This window comes from Sminthopsis crassicaudata, chromosome 4 (assembly GCF_048593235.1).
Source record: "Sminthopsis crassicaudata isolate SCR6 chromosome 4, ASM4859323v1, whole genome shotgun sequence".
NCBI lineage: Eukaryota > Metazoa > Chordata > Mammalia > Dasyuromorphia > Dasyuridae > Sminthopsis > Sminthopsis crassicaudata.
In genome coordinates, this window is record NC_133620.1 from 318069289 (window position 1) to 318089805 (window position 20517).

Here is a 20517-nt window from a genome sequence, read left to right on the forward strand (position 1 = left end):
AGGTATCACTGAAATAAAGCTTTATATTCTAGTGTCTACCTTATAGCTTATTAGAAGAAATGAATAAATATTAGAAGCACACTTTCAGTTATTTTAATGAAAGATGCTATATTAGTCTGAAATATTATAATTACATATAATTGTGCTTGGAGCTCAAACTATAACTAAAATTAATTTCTTCATTGACATTCACTTTATCCTAAGGAAAATATCAGATAATCAGTGTACCTGTCAATGATCCCTTTGGTATGTTTATTCATTTACTCAACAACTGTTTACCCAAGAAATACTATTCTTGATTTCCTCCCATCCATTACTCTTGTGCCACCACTTAACTTATAAGGCCTTTTGTCTTCTTAGAATGCAGAATTTCTAAATTGCTACACTTGGAAGTAATTTAGTTCTCTTTAGTCTTAGGACATTCCCTAATTCAGATTATTACCAACCAGTTTATTTAGTCTGTCTTATTGGGACATAGTTCTTTTCATGATGCTTCCTTCATGAGAATGTGAGCTCTTTGAGGATAGGGAGTACTTTTATGTTTTTCTTTTTTGTTTGTAACCCTTAGAATTTCATGGGAACTTAATTATACTTGTTGACTTGAGATGTGAAAAAAAAGTAAATATCTAACAACTAAAACCAAAGCTAATTTTTTGCTTTTTAAATGTTTTTATTGATATTTTTATGATTTTTACATTCCCAAATATCCCTCCTCTCTTTCCATTACCAAGGAATCATTCAATATAGCAGATATTTTAAAAAATATATCAGAACTAAGCAATATATTTAAGAAGTTTGAAGACATGTACAATATATAACACCTGTGTAGTTCTCATCCCCACAAAGGGGTAGATTGGGAATTTCTATAATGTTTGGATTAGCTCTCTGGAGGGCTTCAGGATCAGTCGGAGTCAGGGTCAGTCAAAGTCCTTGGTCTTTAGGAGGAGAAGTAAAAGAGTCAGTCAAGCTGCCACATGACTGGTCAAAGATGGATCCTGGACTCTGGAGTCTGGAGCCTGAATTCTCTCTCTTCAGCATGCTGTATCAAAGAAAGTCTGAACCTCTCCCTCAGGCCTCCAATTCTTGTCACATCTTGAGTAGGCAATTAGCCTTAAGTGCTCTGCTGTCTTTAGATTCAAATACACCTTTTCAGAGTTCCAGCCCTGTACATCTCCAGCTTTCTTCTGTTTTAGAATGCAAGTTGTCATGCCTTCCCTGACTTCTCAGGAAGAGAAATGAAAAACACCAAAGAGGGGAGTCAGACCAGATATTGTTAGCTGGTTTCTGGGCAGAAGAGTCTTACTTGAAATAGGTATACATAAATCCATCAGCATGGGAGGTGTTTCACAAGCACATAGTAATATAACACAGGCATGTAACACTCTCCCCCAGCCGGTGCTGGCTCAATGTGGTATAACAAACATGAATTGTACATGCAAGTAGTAATATAACAATGTGAATCAATGTAGTATTGTAAAAGATTTCCAGAAGTCCTAGAAGGAGGGAGAGTATGTAAATAACAATCACATATATGCCTCCTTCAACAGCCAAGAGATAGTCCAGAACAAATCTAATCTACTGTCCACTACTTCACGTGTCAGAGAATCCAATGATTCCTGCAGATTTTGAAGTCCTGCACCAGCCTTATCATGTCTCAGGGATTCCAATGATTCCTGAGAGTTTTGAAGTCCTACAACAGTCTTATCATGTCTCAGGGATTCCAATGATTCCTGAGGGTTTTGAAGTCCTGCATTAGTCTCATTAACAGTTTTTGATGTCCAGGAGTCAATTGCCATAACTGCCATGCTCTTTTAGTGACACACGTAGTCAGAGATAGAACTACCAGATATTTCTTAGGTGTTCTCCTTCATTTCGAGGATGTTCTCTTTTTCAGTCTTTCTCTGTTGGAAAAGGTGAGTATGGCTCATTGGCACCCATCTGCTTCCTTCTCCATCTATAGAGATATAAGCAAAACCTCTCCCCCAAGCAATTAACCTATCTGGTCCCTTCCATTCACCACTTTCTAGATCTCTCCATATCACCTGGTGATTATCTAAAGATATTGGAACTGCTTGCACTGGACACTGCCCTTCCAGTAGGTTATAAAACTTGTCTGCCAGAGCCAGTGCATCTTTATCAAAAACGAAGACGTTAAAGAGCTAAATTTAGAAGTTCTCTAGGGTTACCTGGGGCTCCCTCTTTCTTTTGTTTTTCAAGGAGCAGCTTGATGTCTCTTTTCTCCTCTCTACTATTGCCTGTCCTTGAGGATTAAACAGTATGCCAGTGGTGTGTAAAATCTGATACTGTGCACAAAAGTGTGCAAAATGTTTAGAAGTATATGCAGGTCCATTATCTGTTTTTATTGCTTGTGGCACACCCATGATTGCCATACCTTGTATAAGGAATTCAGTGGCCACTCGGGCTGTCTCTTTTGTTGCTGATATTGCAAAGGTAAATCCTGAAAAAGTACTTACTACAACATGGATAAAAGATAGATGATCAAAAGATTTATAATGGATCACATTCATTTGCTAAATTTCATTGGGTCTCAAACCACGAGAGTTTTTCCCTTAAGGGAGTAAAGGAGTGTGGAAAGGAGAGCAAGCTGTACAGACTTTTACTATGCTCCTAGCTTCCTCTTTTGTTATTCCAAATTGTAAACATAAAGCTTAGGCAGCCTGATATTTAGAATAAGATTCTTGGGATGCCTGAAATAAAGGAGTATTGACTAACATGGTTAGCTATCTGCCTTTGAATTTCCATCAAAAAAATAGGACCTAGAAGTCCACTATGGAAGTGGACATGCAAGATATAAATCTTACCTGGATGCTTTCTCACTTGCTCTTGAAGTTTCTTAATGAGCTTTTATATATTTGTACCACACCTACTAAATAGGCCAAATTAGATATTATATTTGCATCTCCTGGCTGAGTGGACTGAAAAGGAGTTCTGAGTACTCAATAGTTAAGTCGCGAGAGTATACAGCACAAATATTATGTTTGGATACATCTGTAAAGATATTTGGCCCTTTCAGAGGAACCTTAGAATCTTTTCTTCAAGAATCCATGGCCAATTATGTAATAGTCTGGTTATCTTTAATGGAGACCTGTGTAAAATTTGGAGCTGGGGCCAATAACATTTGTCACTATGGTATGGTTGCACAGCATACATTAATTTGTGCATTGATATAAAAGATTTATATCTTCTCAGGTCTTGTCCCAGATAATTGTACTACTCTCTTAATGTCCTTTAATTAAATTCTAGCCACAAGCACTGGGTAAAGAGTAAGGCTTTGTTCTGGTTGTGCTGAGAGGTTCATCCACTCTACCACACTGTCTTCTTGATAAAGGACTGCTGTGGGTGCCTCTTTTGTAGCAAAAACTGATATTTCCAAAGGTTTTTGAGTGACTCTTTCAACCACATTGGATAAAACTAGTTCAACTTCTCTCACAGCCTCTTGAGCTTCTTTTGTGAGCTGACGAGATGAGTTTAAAGCACTATCTCCCCTTAAAGTGTCATATAATGGTTATAATTGATAGGTAGTCAAGCCTAACACTGGACGCATCCATTGGATATCTCCTATCAATTTCTGAAAGTCATTTAAGTTGTTTGGCTTCTCTATTCTTAAGGAAAGTTTTTATACTATAAGCACCTTAGGATATACTTCCTATCCTAAATATTGAACAGGAGCATGTCTTTGAATTTTTTCTGGAGCTATGTGCAATTTGTAGTTCCTTAGTGTTTCTTTTATAAACATGCTTCTAACATTTGCTTCTCAGGTGCACACTCCAATATTATCATCCATGTAATGTAACAACATAACTTTTGGAAATTCTTTTCTTACTGGAGTAAGAGCAGCAGCAACATAACATTTGGCACATAGTAGGGCTATTTTTCATTCACTGTACCAAAACTGTCCGTATCTTTTATAAGGCTCAGCTAAGTTAATGCTGGGCACTGAAAAGGGTAATCTTTTCATATCCTCCTTATCTAGAGGATAGAATAGAAATATTCCTTAATGTCTATAATCCAAAAAGGCCATTCTCTAGGCAACTGAAGAGGAGATGGAAGTCCAAGCTGAAGAATTCCCATAGTTTCCATTTGTTCATTTACTTTTCAATCAGTCAACATCCTCCATTGTCCAGATTTCTTTTTTACAACAAATACAGGGGAATTCTAAGGACTTAGAGAAGGTTGTAAGTATTCTTGGTGAAGTTGCTCCTGTACTATGTCTAATAAGGCCTGAATTTTTTCAGTAAGTAAGGGCCACTGTTCTATCCACACTGGTGTATCAGTTTTCTATTGAATAGAACAGGTGAAAGTGTTGGCAGGCCTTCAACAGCAGCCCTGCCTAAAAAACTGAAGTACTCATTGGTAATCCTAATTGTTGTAAAATGTCTCTTCTCCATAGATTGATGGGGATCTTTTCAATTGAATCTATTCAAATTCACTTGTTATTTTCAATTACATTCAATTGTAATTCAATTACAAAAGGAGTAAAACTCCTGTTTCACCTTCAAATGTCCATCTCCAAAGGGTAGTACTAACTTCAGCTGTTATTGATCCTCTTATGCCAGACATAGATGTCTGCCTTAATCTTTGGCCAGTGACTGGGCCAGCTGGCACCTATAACAACTGTACGATCTGCACCTGTGTCTACCAATCCTTCTAATGGTGTGCCATTTATATAGATAGTGAGCATAGGATGGTCAACTATTATAGCTGCAGTCCAGAATATTCCTGGATTCAGTTGCTGGAAGTCAAAATCTAAGCAAATATCACCAGATTCCTTATTAGGAGTCTGTGTCAGTAAACCTGATGCTACTACTTCTCCTGGCTGATAAGTCACACATTGTCTATCTTTATTAGTGACTGGGATATATTCTACATGTTTCTCACATCTGTGTATGGATGGACACTGTTTTGTAACCACTCTCAGAAGGTAAAATGATCAAATCTACTGTGCCTGGAGGCAAGGGATCTATAGGCCAGAGAGGAACAGATTTCACCCCTTCAGGGGATATCTCAGTAGTCCCAACTGCATTCAATTCAGTTCTCCCCAATTGTATTCCCTTTCTCTCATCAGGTTGCTTCTTGGTTGAGTGATTATGTAATCCATTTCTTCCCTCAGATTGCTTCTTGGCTGATTGGTCATGTCTGAGTACTGAACTTCTAAAGACTCTCTGGGAGTCACATTAGCTGCCATCATGCCCCAAGTCTTTTTTGCCTGGAACCTTAAGGCTGGGCTCCACATCCCATTTCTCTGAATCAATCTACATTCTGATGCCCAAAGGAAGCCTCTCTTGCATTTTGGATATGGAGTTTTGGGTCTTGTTTTCTCCCACCTCTCTCTTTTTTCTCTATCTTTATGCCAACATTGAGCTTTCAAATGTCCTACTTTACCACACTGAAAGCACTGAAGAGTTTCTCTGGAAGTCCCTTACCAAAAGGGACCCTGTCTTCCCACATTTGGATCTTGGGAAGTCTGCATCAAAGCCTGGGTATAAAATATAATTTTGTCCACTGTGCCACAGTGCCTTATGATCTCATCTAAAGGAGTATCCTTTTATAGTCCTAGTATAATTCTTCTACAAACCTCATTAGTATTTTCTTTAGCAAGTTGTTTTTATCATAATTTCTGTTGCTGCATTTTCACCAATAGTTCATATGATAGTTTGTCTGTAGATATCCCACGAAATCAGCAAAGGGTTCATTTGGACCTTGTGCTATTTTTGTGAAGGGTTCCTCTCTATCTTGCCTTCCTAAGAGGGTGCCCCATGCTTTGATAGCAGCAGCAAATTTGTTTCCTATGCTGCTATGGGGTAATTAATTTGTGCTAAAGTGTCTGCATAAGGACCTGTTTGTTGGTCAAAGGTGACTGATATATTAATTCCTGTTTTGCCTATTTTGTTGGGCTTGTATCCTACAGAGCTCACTAGATAGATAGATAGATCTATCTATCTATCTATCTATCTATCTATCTATCTATCTATCTATATATATATATATATATATATATATAGAGAGAGAGAGAGAGAGAGAGAGAGAGAGAGAGAGAGAGAGAGAGAGAGAGAGAGAATGAGAATGTTTCCTTAGAAATTGAATCAGGTCTTTTATCATTGTAATATTCACATAGTTGTTCTCCTACTAGTTTCCACTTATCTGCATCTAATTGTTTTTTCCTTGGAGAACCAAGGAGACATGCATTCTAATGTTTCTAAGAGTCCACCAATCTGCTCCCAAGTTACAAGCAAACCTTGCCTCTTTATTATCCTAAGTATACTTTCTATAGATGTCTCTCAGGGTGGGAGGGTAGGAATAGGGGTGGGGCGTGGGCGAGGCTCTTTTTCTAGTGTCTGCCCCCATTTCAGGTAGAAAACAAAAGTTACTAGTTTAGCCCTTAACAAAGTTTCATGCTTGTCTATTTTAATACTCATCTTATTCCCAGCTCACAGGGATTCTTGACTGCAATTAAGATTGAGCTGCATGCAGGTCCTTAGTCCACTTTGGGGCCAATCTGTAATGTCTAGGCTAGCTTTCTGGAGAGCCTCAGGATCTGTCAAAGTCCTTGGTCTTTAGGAGAAGTGAAGGAGTCAGGCAAGCTGCAAGTTGGCTAGTCAAAGATGAATCCTATACCCTGGAGTCCATATCCTAAAGTCTCTGTCCTCAGCATTCTGTGTCAGAGAGATTCTGAACCTCTCCCTCAGCCCTCCAATCCTTGCCTCTGATTACCTCATCACAACACATTCAGCAAAAGCCAGTTGTGAGGAGAGCCATCACATCACCATATGTTTATAGAACTGTCATCACACCTTGAGTAGGTAATTAGCCTTAAGTATTCTGCTGTCTTTAGATTCAAATACACCTTTTTAGAGTTCCAGCCCTCAACAAGTATCTTCTCGTACCTCTTCAAGTTTCAAGGTATCTTTCCTTAGCTTTACTCTAATTTAGGTGTACTCTCAGAACCAGTTAATTACTGCAGGTGTAAGAGAAGACACTGTCCCATGCTAGGCTCCCTCCATATATGTTCTATATTATGCAGTCTACTGTTGACCTTTAACTTCCCTTGATAACTTTTTTTTTTTGTAAATGTTTACCTCAAAATCTCCTTCTCGTGTACATATTCTCCCATTCTCCCAGATAGCATTTACCCAAAAGGATTCCAACTCCTTTGCCATCCCAAATTTCAAACACCAAATCCCTTAGGCCATATCCATTGTATGGTCTTCATCTCCTTTCATCGATAATCTCTTTACTTATAGCAGGACACACCATTGTAACTTTATCAAAGAAAGACCTCCTTTCCCCCCATTTCCATTCTGTAATTTTGTTATATAATTCCTGAGTTTATCTTCTGACTCTCAGGTGTCTTCTGTTGTTTACTACTGTTTTAAATGGAATTTCTCTATCTTTATGTTGGACTTTGTTGGTTTTATAAAGAAATACTAATTTATGTGAGTTTATCGTATATCCTGCAACTTTGCTAAAGTTATTTCAAGTAGTTTAGCTGGTTCTCCAGAATTCACTAATTATCATATTATCTGCAAAGTGTGACAATGTTGTTTCCTCATTGCCTATACTAATTTCTTTGACTTTTTTGTTCTCTTATTGCTATAGCTAATATTTCTAGCACCATATTAAGTAATAAGGGTGATAATGAGCATCCTTGCTGCACCCTAATCTTACTGAGAAGGCTTCTAGCTTTTCCCCATTACAGATAACACTTGCTCATGGTTTTAGATTGATACTGCTTATCATTTTAAGCAATATTCTCTTTATTCCTGTGTTCTCCTTTGCTTTTTAATAGGAATAAGAGTTGTATTTTATCAAAAGCTTTTTCTGCATCGATTGAGATATTTCTTTTGGTTTTGTTAATGATATGGCCAGTTATGTTGGTAGTGTTTTAATGTTGTAGCGCCTAAGTCCTATTTAAAAATAATAATAAATTGTGGCTCCCTGTTATTTGTATTATTTTTTTTTTCTTTTCTGGCCATTTGCAGTATTTTTTCCTTGACCTGATAATTCTGAAATTTTACTTATAACTTTCTTGGAGTTTTTATTTGGGATCTTTTTCTTGAAGTAATCAGTGGATTCTTTCAATGCCTTTTTTGCCCTTTGGTTCCAGGACATCAGGACAGTTTTCCTTGGTAATTTCTTGAAAGATGCTGTCTAGGTCCTGCTTTGGTTATCAGATCATCCAGTAAATCTGACATAGTCTCTCCTGGATCTATTTTGCAGGTCAGTTTTTCCCATGAAGTATTTTACATTTTCTTTCATTTTTTTCATTCTTTTGAATTTGTTCAATTGATTCTTGATGTCTCATAGAGCCATTAGCTTCTACTTGTCTAATTCTAATTTTTAGGAGTTTCCCTCAATTAGCTTTTGTACTTTCTCTTCTATTTTTGTACTTTCTTTTCTATTTGGTCAATTTGGCCAATTTTTTTTTTTCCGAGCTGTTGGCTTTTTTCATAATTTTCTGGCATAACTTTTCTCAGTTTTTCTACTTTTCTCATATGATTTTTAAGTTCCTTTTTAAGCTCTTCCATGAATATTTATAAATTTGGGAGTACTTTTTATTTTTCTTTGGGGTTTTGTTCACTGGTGTTTTGACATTGTTTTCTGAGTTTGTGGTCAGATTGTTTTGGTTTTCTTGCTCAAATTTTTTGGCCTTTTTCTCTTAAATTTTAGCTTTTGCTGGAGTGGAAGGGGCACCTCAAGCTTCTATTCCAGAAGCTCTAAATGCTGGCCGATTACTGGGTGCTACACTGATGTTACCTGAGGCCTACAAGGGAGCCTCATGTTGTGTATAAGGATCTGTAGGTTGGGTTCGTACTATGGGAGGCCCTAGTGCTTTGGCATCTTACATGGTGCCAAGCTCTGCTCTTAGTGGTGTTGGGCATGTGCTAAGATGCTGGGTTTCTGCATTTCCCAGGGATACATTGGAGTGCATAGAAATTTGCCTGCTAGAGGTTTGGCTGGGGCTGTGCTGAGGTACCTGGCAGTTCTTAGAACTTGTCCCATTCCCATGGCTGGGCTGAGGCATGTGGAGAGGCCTGTTGTGACCTTTTGCCTACTTCATTGCACTGGAGCCAAGAATCTACTGCTGGTTTGCTGAGAGGGGCCTGCTTGTAGGGTTGTTTTTTGTCCTTGACTATGCTCCTTCTGTGAGACAGATCTGTTCTACTAATCATCCCAAGTTTTTGTTAAACGATTATTTGACCCTGTCATTTTGCTGGTTCTGCTGTTCCAGGATTTGTTTTGGGGTGCTATTTTTATGGCTACTTGAAGGGGATTATGGGAGAGTTATGGGGATTTAATGCTTACTTCATCATATTGGCTCCTAGAAGTTGATAGTTTTTAATAATTGTGCAACCCATTCTTATAGTACTGTGCCTCAGTAGTGGTAATGCTTTATTAATAATGACAGTCTGCTTCCTTATGGATCAAGGCAAAGCAGTTTCAAAATGACTCAACTTTAGATTAGAGGCCAGTAAACCTCATTCTCCTGAGATTTATCCCAATTTTCCTTCATATTCCACATTCACATATTTCTTGTTCATTTCCTTTTCCTGCCACCTCCTTTTCTGCTTGTGTTTGGTGGGAGGGCACTCTGGCATCTGTTTCATAAAACATCCAGAATGAAAGAGGTGAGTATCTTTTATGCAAAAGCAACTCTCTGGATGCTTTTGCAAGTATGCCTCTGCCTGAATGTATTCCATCAGCAAAATACTTGTGTATGAAGCATCTTCTGACACATCTGTTAGACTTCATGTAGCTTTCTTCATGACTCAGGTTTGACAAGCTTTAGTCTCAACTTGTGCCCAAATCAATCTTGTTTCTTAGCAGGTTGTCACAGTGGACCTAAGAAGTAATTTCCTGAGTGGTACAAGTTGGATTTCCTGATGCTCTTTTATTTATTTTTTTATTTTTTTAATTAATTTTTATAATTATAACATTTTCTTTGACAGTACAGATTCATAGGTAATTTTTTTTACAACATAATCCGTTGTACTCCCTTCTGTTCCAAATTTTTCCCCTCCTTCCTTCCACCCCTTAGATGGCAGGCATTCCCATACATATTGAATATTTTTTAGTATATCCTAGTACAATATATATGTGCAGAACTGAATTTTGTTGTTTCTAGTTCTATATTGAATAGTAATGGTGATAGTGGGCAACCTTGTTTCACTCTGATGCTCTTTTAGTTTGTATAGCTGGAGAAGAGCCTTATTTTATTGTAAATGTTTCCTTTCAGCTTTTTTTAAAGCAAATGTATTAAAACTTAAAATAGTGTTTTTATTTCTAAGTGTACCATTGTATTCTAGGATTTTTGTTCTTGTAGGAGGGATGACTTTTAATGAAATGTGTTCAGTGCTTTCTGTTTTGAAAGTTGAGGCATTTACACTATATTATTATAATACAATAATATAATATGGATTTATACACTACTGAGTATGTACAATTAATTTAATGTATACATAGATCTTTTAAAAAATACTCAATAGTATTTAGTCATTATTTCTTTGCACATAGTATCCCTATTCAAGAGAGAAGCAGATTGTTACGGAAAATGTCCCAATAAACGGGAGACCTAGGTTTTAATTTTGTCTTTCCAAGTAATTTTTTTACTTTAGATAAGTCACTTCACCCTGCTGTTTATGTGTACTCATATAGTAAATGGTGATAATCTGAGTTATGAGAATATAATTAGTATTTGTATGGGACTGGCAGGGAGAAAGTTAGGGAATAAGGGAAGGAAAGGAAGTTATGATAAATGTATAAACAATTTCAAGCACTTGGTACTTAAAAAAAAGTTTAGAGAAATTTATACACAAGTTAAAATTCTTTTGAAGCTAGAAAACATTAAAATTTTGTATTAATCACTTCTTTCTATCACCTGGATTTTTCTCTGCTTCAAGAGAGTAATCCTTTATAACAATGAATATTTTAAAATTATGAAATGATCAATCAATGCAGACAAAAATTATATTTAGTGTTGCTGAATATAATGGTCTTCCTGTGGAAGTACTATGGACTTCTCTGCAAAGGAACAAAGGGAGGTATTTTCATACATCTTCTCCGGGGCCAGGCTTATTTTTTTAAAAAAATAATTTCACAACATTCATTTTAAGTTATATTAAGTTCTTTTCATCTACATTGATACTTATAATTTATATCACTTTTCTGGCTCTACTTCATCTTGCATCAACTTATGGAAGACCTTTTTTGCTTCTCTGAAGTTATCATATTCAACTTTTCTTATAGCACAGTAATATTCTATCACATTCATTTTCCAGTGTTTGTTCCCTACTCAATGGTTACCACCTTGTATCCAGTTCTTTGCTAAAACAAGATGTACTACTATAAACGATATTGTGAATATGGAGCTTTTCTTTTTGTCTGTGACCTCCTTAGGATATATTATATATCGCAATGCAATGATATTTTAGTAATTTTGTATGCATAATTCAGAAACAGCTTTTTACAGTGGTTGTACCAATTTGCAATTCCACCTCTAATATCTGTCTTACTGGCATGTTTTTCCTGATTGTTCCCTCTGATAAGTGTTAGCTGAAAATCCAGAATTGTTTTGAGTTATCATTTCTTCTATTAGTTATTTGGAATATTCTTTTTTAAATAATTGATCATAGATTACAACTCTTCTTATTTGTAAGTTTCAAAAATGTGCTACTTGTTTGTGATGGAGTCCTATAATGTGAGCACATTGGTATAAAATGTAGAAACATCATAAAAATTAAATATTTGCTAATATAACATGGTACTTCAAATACTTCTTGGTAGAATTACCCCATAGGTATTATATTTTTCTAGTCAAGTAATTGAATATCCTTGGTTGTGGATATTTAGTATGGGTAGAGGGGAGTAGAGCACAGATCTCAGAAATATTCCCTACCAAATTGCTCATTTTAGAAGTTTTTGTTTTTTGTTTTTTGTTCTTTTGAAATTATCTGTCTCTAGGGGAAATCAATATGAGTATTTTCATTTTGTAAATAATGTTTGCTCTGTGAATTATCAATAAGGTAGTAAGTTTTTATTTTGCTTTTTCGAGATACTATGAAAAAATGTGGCAGTAGATATATAAATTTAGATATATGGCTTATACCTTCATGCTCTAGCTTTCAGCTGGGAACTGGCGGAGAACATTCTATAAGTAATAGTGAAGACAGTGAGACACTCGATACAGTCGTCTGGTAATTCAGAGGATAACAGAGGACCTAATTTTTTGAAGCATTTCATTCATTTGGCTATGATGATACTTATTTCATGCTCTATATTTCCATTTCATGGTACATGTTTTTGGGTAGGTATTTTATAAATGTATTTTCTTAAGTGATTCCTGGGATTTTCCTGCACTGATGTATTCACTTCAGATCATAAATTACTTCCTTTGTGGATCCCACATATCCTGATAGTGACTCACAGGCCAGTTCTGAAGCAAGTTATTTCTTACATATGTCTACTTTTTAAAATTCAGTTCAGTAATTTTTTCCCCCAACAAAACTAGCTCTTAAGTTTTTCTCTCCAGAATTATTTTCAGAATCTAGAAATCTATTATTCATACACAGCCCTCAGTATACTGACATGCCATATAGTCGTGTGAATCTCATTCTTTCTTAGAAATGATTAACAAAAAACAAAACAAAAAAAAAAAAAAAAAACCAAAAACAAAAACCTGTTGTGCACTGCCAGATATTGTTCCTAGTTAGGAGTACAAAATAAGTGGTAAGGAAAATCAGAAATCATAAACTGGTAGATTTAATTTTGTTATTTTTTTAATGTATCATTGACACAGTACTACTGTTTATTTGATAAATGGAATTTCTTTTATTGCAGTAAACACTTGATCATACTCCAAATAATGGAGTGACATAGCACAAAGCATTGCAAGATTTCAAAGCAGATTTACTCCCTTAATTGTATTTTGTTTAGCATATAATAGATTTACTTCGCATTCTTAGAGTACATCTTTTTTGGCAGCTTGAGACTGTGGTAGTTGAGATTGTTAGGTGGTGCATATTAACTTTACTGTTGTTAAACCACAGATATATATGTATAAATTCATTTACTGAGTTTCATTTACTAACTGATTTTTGGCCTTCTAAAGCATTGCATTTAAAACAACTTAATTGGTTATGGAGAACTAATTGTTTTATTTCACACCTGGAGATTTTACTTCATATAATCATGAGAAAATAAATAATATTTTGGATTTATATAGTGCTTTCCTGCCTAACTGTTCACAATGCTTTCTAACATTCTTCCTATTGAATTAAAGAGCAGTTAACACTCCTACTTTACTGGTTAATTAATCTTTTTGTACAGCAAAGCCAATATCTTATTGTATAATGAAACTAGAATAATTTTATGTAGGCAAGATTGTTACTTGATTAATGGTTTTTTTTTCTTCAGAATTAATCTGATTTCTTGTTCCAAATCACCAATTGGAATACTTAGTACAAAGTATCTTAACAAATATAAAATTGAATAATTGTTCTTTGATGAAACTGCAAAATGAGTTAGTTACCTATGTATGTTTCATGACTCTTAGAGGAACCAACAGCAGTATTTATAACCTATCTAGCTTTTGAGAAAGTAGTAAATTACTCCTTGTTTTTCAAATTGGAAAGACTGATTATATTGTTTGCAAAACTGAGATTTGCCATATTTGAATTTTGATTTTAAATTTAGTCCACTATGCTAGCTGACAAGAAAGAATTTTGGGATGGCATATTCTTATTGCCAGGTCTTGCAATTATTTATTCCCTTGTAATCAATTTAGAATTCAAACAAAACAAAACAAAACAAAACAAAAACTCTGAATCAGTACATAAAAAATTTCAGAGAAAAGTCCAAAGCTATTAGTGATAGCTGATTCATTCTTTTGTGCTCAAAATATATTTCCAAATAATTCTCCAAATGAGTCATTTTTTTTTCCTTTAACATTCTGTCCTGTAGGTAGCTGCAATTAACCCAAGTCATCCACTTGCCCAGATGCCTTTGCCCCCATCAATGAAAAACTGCATTCAGCTAGCAGCATGTGAAGCTAATGAACTACTACCTATGATCCCTGACCTTCCAGCTGACCTTTTCACATCATGCCTTACAACACCTATCAAAATTGCGCTCAGATGGTAAGTGTCTATAATTGGTGAGACAGGAATTGTAGGTTAATGAACTTGTTGATCCAGATGTTTGCACCATACTTCTTAGCATTGGTCAGTTAAAAGTAGCTATAAGGAATACTGCTTAGACAATATCTTATTACCCAAAGTCATAAAAGTGCAAATATCTCCTTATATATTTTAGATTTGAGATTGCTATTTATGTTTTCCAAGAGTAAGAGATTTACTCCTAGAAATTAAGAGAACCTGTTTATTCAGAGACTAGTTATATGTATACTCATAGCACCTGGATCATTACAAAAGGGCTAGCTCACTCATAAGCACCAAAGTGGCTTATTTTAGAACTTGGATTATATATAAACCTGAAGGCTAAAGTGAATATCAATTTCAATATGTGCTTCATTTAGAATAACATTTTTTTTATTTTATTGGTAACAATTATTTTGTTACTTTTTAGTACCTTTCTTAGAATTTCAGAACATTTTACCAAATTTTCTCCTATGAAGGTCGCAAAGATTGCATACATTCCTTACAATTCCGTAAGTTAGTGACAAAGTTACATATTTTTTGCTTTCTAATCTAATTTTTTTTTTTCCTTTGACCATTGTGTTACTTTTAAATAATTAGCCTTTTATTTTTGTGGAGTTAATTTTTTTTTGTTCAGAACACATTTGTAGTAGCTTTCTTAAGAAACTAAACAATAAAGGAAGAACTTAAGTAGTTCCATTAATTCTTTTATTAATATGAACTTGATAGTCATCAGCAAACATAGTCATTTCCATATACAAAAGAAGTATACAAAAAGAAAATGGCATATATGAATCAATCATCCTGGTCAAGAAGCATTTAAGTATTTAATATTTGGCAGACATTAAGTTCTGGGAATATGACAATAAAACAAATCTCTTCCCCAGGACCCTTTCATTCTTTTTGGGTAGACAAAATGTAAATGACTTGGTATATGAGATTTTACACATAGAAACAGAGATGGTAGAAAGTTTCTGTGAGCAGAAGGGAATAATAATAATAGCTCACAGTAACTAAGACATCTCTTAGAAGATGGGATTTATGCTATGTTTTGAAGGAATCTAGGAACTTACGAGGTAAGGGGTAAGAGAGAGGGTATTCCAGATATTGAGGCAGCTCAGCAACAATAAGAATATGAAGATGGAACATTGCATGTGGGGCAAATGTGCTAGATCTTAAGAGTGCATGGCGTAAAATTAAAAGAGGTTTCAAATAGTAGTAAGGAGATGCTTTATGAAGAACTTTCAGTGACAGAGGGCTTTATATTTGATCCTATAGGTATTTAGAAATTGGAATTTATTTGTTGGGGTAAAGGTATTTTGATTATACTTGCTCTTTAGGAAAATTCTTTTGGCATCTGAAGAGAAGATCGGTAGGGAGAGGAAAATTTTGAGAAAGGGAAAGCAACTAAAGGACTGTTGCAATAAGTCCAGGCAAGAGGTGATTTCCTGACAGTTGTATCTGCATGAATGGAGAAAAGTGGACATATTAGATATTTCAGAGATCTGTGGAGTAAATAAGACAAATTATATTCAAATTTTTCATTATTCATTAAATTTTACATTGATATATTGACACTTGCCTTTTTTGTCTGTCACTGGTTGAACTTCAATCTGTTGTATATTTAAAAAATATTTTATTCATGGTTTTTTCTTTGTTTAGTTTTTTTTGAGTTGTATTAATCATTCTTCCCCATTCCCCATCCATGGAATTCCCTCCCCAAGTAAACACATTCATTTCAACAAATAAACATTTTTTAATATTTAATATAAAAACATTTTTAATAGATAGTCTTAAAGTGTATATTATCATTCTATAATGAGAGTTCATTAATTCTCCAGTAAAAGGCAGGAAGCATGATTCATCCTTATCTTCTATATAAATGATCATTGCATTGATCAAATTGACCCTTTAAATGGTATAGCTAGTTAATAAAATTTTCTGTTTCTTCAAAGTTCATTTTGTATCAGTTCATATTAAAATCTTTTGAATTTCTTTGTCATTCTTACAGCTTAATATTTATATTCATATGCCATAATTTTTTCAGCTTGTCCTCAATTGATGAACTCCATTTTGTTTCCAAATCTTCAGAATGAAAAAGTGGGGCCATAAATATGTTTGTACATATGAATCCTTCTCCTATGTCTTGGTTCTTTTGTGGTTTATTGAAAAAATATAGTTTGGTGACTTTGGGAGTATAATCCTAAATTACTTTGAGAACTACTGGATTGCTTATACATCTACTTCTGTGTATCAGTGTTCCTTTTCCTAAGAACAATAGAATGGATTTGTAGCATTTTTAAAAAGCTGTTTTGGTAGGAAAATGACATTTACAAGAAAGGATAAGAAATTTACTTGGTACAGTGATAACTTTAAAGTGAAGGCAGAGCTGCTCAAATTGTATGCTAATTTTTTCTCTACAAAGGAAAATAAGGACAGTGCCTGTCATCTAGAAAGTATTTTGCATATGCTTGTTGTGAGGAAAAAACACCCTGCAACAAAAACCATAATCAATAGGGAATTGATAAGTAAAGAAATACTAAGAAGGAATCTGACCTTATTTGTTGAGTTCAAATCACCTAGCCCAGATGTACTACCTCCTTGGTCCTTAATGACTGGCAGAATTATTGCTGAACTATTGTTGCAAGACATTTGTAAGATCATAGAAAAAAGACTGGTGAGGAGTTCTGTTCTGATTTACACCAGAGATTTCTTTTATCTACCAATATTTTGCAATAAGCATCTCTTAGTCCCACAATTTATTCTAAATTTTTATCTAGATCTTCCACTACTTTCTGTTGCCCTATGCATACATATATGTACATACATATATATATATACACACACACATAAACATACATGCACATATTATTTATACCCATAGAAATATACTCATACAACACAAGTCTGTCCACTCATCTATTTTCCCCAATATTACCCACCTGTCCTTCTCAAAGCCTATCTCATTTTAACAATGGCATTTTTATAAGATTGGCATTCTCTGTTGAACAAATCTCCTAATTGCTGGAACAATGGGGTGGAAAAGCAAAATGGGACCTGAAATTAGACTTTATATGTATCATTCCAGTTTTGTTTTCAGTATTCTAGCTGTCATCTCTCTGTGTATCATTGAATTTCTCTTTTATCTCTTCCTATTTTCATTGTTTTCTCAATACACATTCTAGTAACTACTTTGGGAAAATTGGCTCCTTCTGAAATTTTTGCTTGTTTCTCCCAAGTGGTACAATTTTTACCTGATATCACTACTGGTTGATTCTACTTTGTTTAACACTGTCAAGATACTCCCATCTATAGATAAAACACAAAAATATTTTTCCCACTGGAGTTTATCGAAAATCAATCTGGCATAATTGCATGCAATAGCTGCTCTCCAGAACAATTAAACAGTGTCCTACAAGAGGATATTTTTGACAAAATTTTTCCTTTGAAAGAAGGTACATCTTATTGAATGCTATTAGCCTAAAATGAGCAATATATTGCATTTTATGTAGTCATAATTAAATGAAATGTGTACTTCTGCAGAGTCAGAATTTAAAATCAATAGATGAAGCTTAAGAAGGGAATAGAGCTTGATTTCATAATATAGAGATCAGAATTAGAATTTGAGAGATGAGTATTTTTAAGGATGAGATTTTAAAATACAATAATGAGGTAAACATTTTAATGATGAATAATCAGAAACTTTTATTTTCATCATAAGCAACTAGAATTTGAGCTCAAGTAGATGCTGTGTTTTAAGTAATGAGTATGCATAGTGCTTTAAAATTATCTCAAGAGTCTTTCATTCCCCAAAAATGAACAGGAGGAGAAGCAGGTAGTGGTCATTTTTTATAGGTTGTAAAATGTTAAAAACAACATTGCTGATTTATGACAGGATGAAGGAGCTCTTCCTAAGTCTTGTACTGACTAGACTAATAAATATGCTTTCATGTTTTGTGTGTGAGTTATCTATTTTGATTTTATCAAATAAGGCATAGATGGGAAAGTAGTGACCAAAGCAAGGTATATCTTTGTTGAGCATAACTACATTTTGACTTGAAGATGCTGTTTATTTATGTGTGCAAAAATGACAGTGCAATGTGTCAGTAAATCCATTGTTAAGTGATAAAAGTTATTGGTAGAAGATGTAGGCCCTTGACAGCTTAATATTAGGTTCAGTCAATCTATAGTTTCAATAACTCTGGCCTGAGTAATCAAACTATTCTTTTCTTGTTCTTTCTCACTATATTTCAATATAATATCACAATTCAAAATGCATTTTTTCCTCTAGCTGTTTCCTATTTTTCTGAGCAGTATAACACAAACCTGAATTTATTATGTGTATATTGTGTATAACAGAAAATTACAATTCAGTGGCACTTAATTTATTAAGGTACTTGTAAAATAGATTGATGTCTATTGAAGCATACTGTATGCATTTCTATTGTCTATTAATGAAAATGATAGCTATTATTTTGAATTGGATGGAGAGTAAGAGGCTTGTTTCCCTTCCATCGATTAAGTAGAAGGATTGGAAGGTGCTTAAATGTTAGTGATAAAGTATTAATGTGTTTTTGCCATAATGGAAAGTTTTCCCCTTATCTTAACCTTATTTAGTGACTGATGGACAGCAAATGTAAGAATGTCCTAGAGCTGAAGTACATTATGAGGAGGAGGCTTGGTATCATTTTATCTAGCTGAACTAAATGATTTTTAGTCTTACATATCTATTCATATTCTCTCTCATTCACCAAGAAGTGATTTTACTTTATGTCTTAGTGACTAGGGGACAGCAGCAATTCCCTTAGGAAATTAATCTTAGTTTTGATTTAAAAAAATTTTTCCTTTTCATGTCACAGTCATTCAGCCTCAGTCAGTTAACATTCAACAGGCCCACTAGATTGAGCTTTCAATCATGAGAAAAAAAAAAATTAAGCAAAAACATTCCATACCCATACACATAGTGCATGATTGATTCCACCTTTTCCATCATCTCTCTTCCTTAGGAAGAATGATGTATTATTTATTAAGAACCTATGTTTTCCATGCTTTTGATTGTTTAGATCCTTAGTTTTTTATCTTTTAAACTTACATTATTTCATTCATTGTGCATATTCTTATTTCTGTTTATTTTGCTCTGCATCAGTTATAACATTATCCTCATATTTTCATGAACACTTTTTAATTTTCATTCCTTATTTCATAATAAGGTTTGATTTACACAGATGTTTTTAGCTACTCAACCATTAATAGATATTTGTGGTTTTTTTAATTCTTTGTTATATTAGAGTGTTTTTATAAAATATTATGTATGGGACTTGCATTTCTAATTTTGACTTTCTCATGCTATATACCCATAGTGGGCTTAGTATTTAAAAAAAAAAAAATTAAGATCATGGCAACTAGTCCCATCACTTCTTGCCAAATAGAAGAATAATAAATTTAATATTCTTGGGTTCAGAAGTTACCTTAGACAGCAGCTGAAGCCATGAAAATGTCTTTTAGATGCTTCTTAAAAGGCAATTTATGGCAAATCTGGACTGCATCCTTAAAAGCATAGAGATCACCTTGACAAAAAAGCTCTCTATATTGTCATAACTATGGTTTTTCCAGTAGTAGTTTATGTTTGTGAGAGTTGGACTATATAAAGAAAGCTGAGTGCCACAAAATTGATGCTTCCAAATTCTTGTGCTGGAAAAGACGTTTGAGAATTCCTTTGACAGCAAGGAAATCAAATCAATCAATACTTAAAAGAAATTAACTCTGACTATTCCTTGGAAGGACAAATATTGAAGTTTAATCTTAAATATTTTGGCCACATGATGAGATGACAGGATTTATTACAAAAGACTTTGTTGGTGGGAAAGTTGAAGGCAAAATTAGATGGGGATAGCAGAGGATAAAGTGCGTAGATAGTATCGTGGAAGCAAGGAACATGGAATTTGAACAGAGTTTGAGAATTAGTAGAGGACAGAAAGGCCCAGTGAGTTTCATGAACTCCATGGTGTTCATGGAGTCACAAAGAATTGAATTCATCTGAATGACTAAAGAACAAATGTTAGTCTCTGAAGTTTATTTTGCCTTCTCTTTGATCTTCTTGCCTCTGTTCTCTCTCTTCTTTAATAATCCTTCATGTTCCTGCTGTATTAATCTTCCCTAACATACATGTCTGAACATGCCTCTTCCCTGCTTAAAAAAAATTATAATGGCTCATTAAGTACAGGATAAAAACTTTTATTCTCGTCTCCTTTTAACTTTTATTGTATTTACTTTTTCACATTTAATTGCCTTCCTCATAATACTGCATTCAAGCTTTTTGAAGACAGGTACTCCATTATTTTTTCAT

The 20517-nt window shown here is 34.4% G+C and overlaps 1 protein-coding gene across 5 annotated transcripts in view; it reads left to right on the top strand.

Annotated features, from left to right (window-relative positions):
- RPTOR (regulatory associated protein of MTOR complex 1) overlaps positions 1-20517 on the top strand; it is a 500255-nt gene that overhangs the window by 174217 nt on the left and 305521 nt on the right. For 4 of the 5 annotated variants that reach the window (XM_074260362.1, XM_074260363.1, XM_074260364.1 and 1 more), the window contains one exon: positions 13978-14153. In XM_074260362.1, the coding sequence (XP_074116463.1) occupies positions 13978-14153 (176 nt within the window). Of the gene's footprint in view, positions 1-8143; positions 8239-13977; positions 14154-20517 lie in introns of those variants that run through there. The other variant, XM_074260366.1, reaches the window with a different exon arrangement.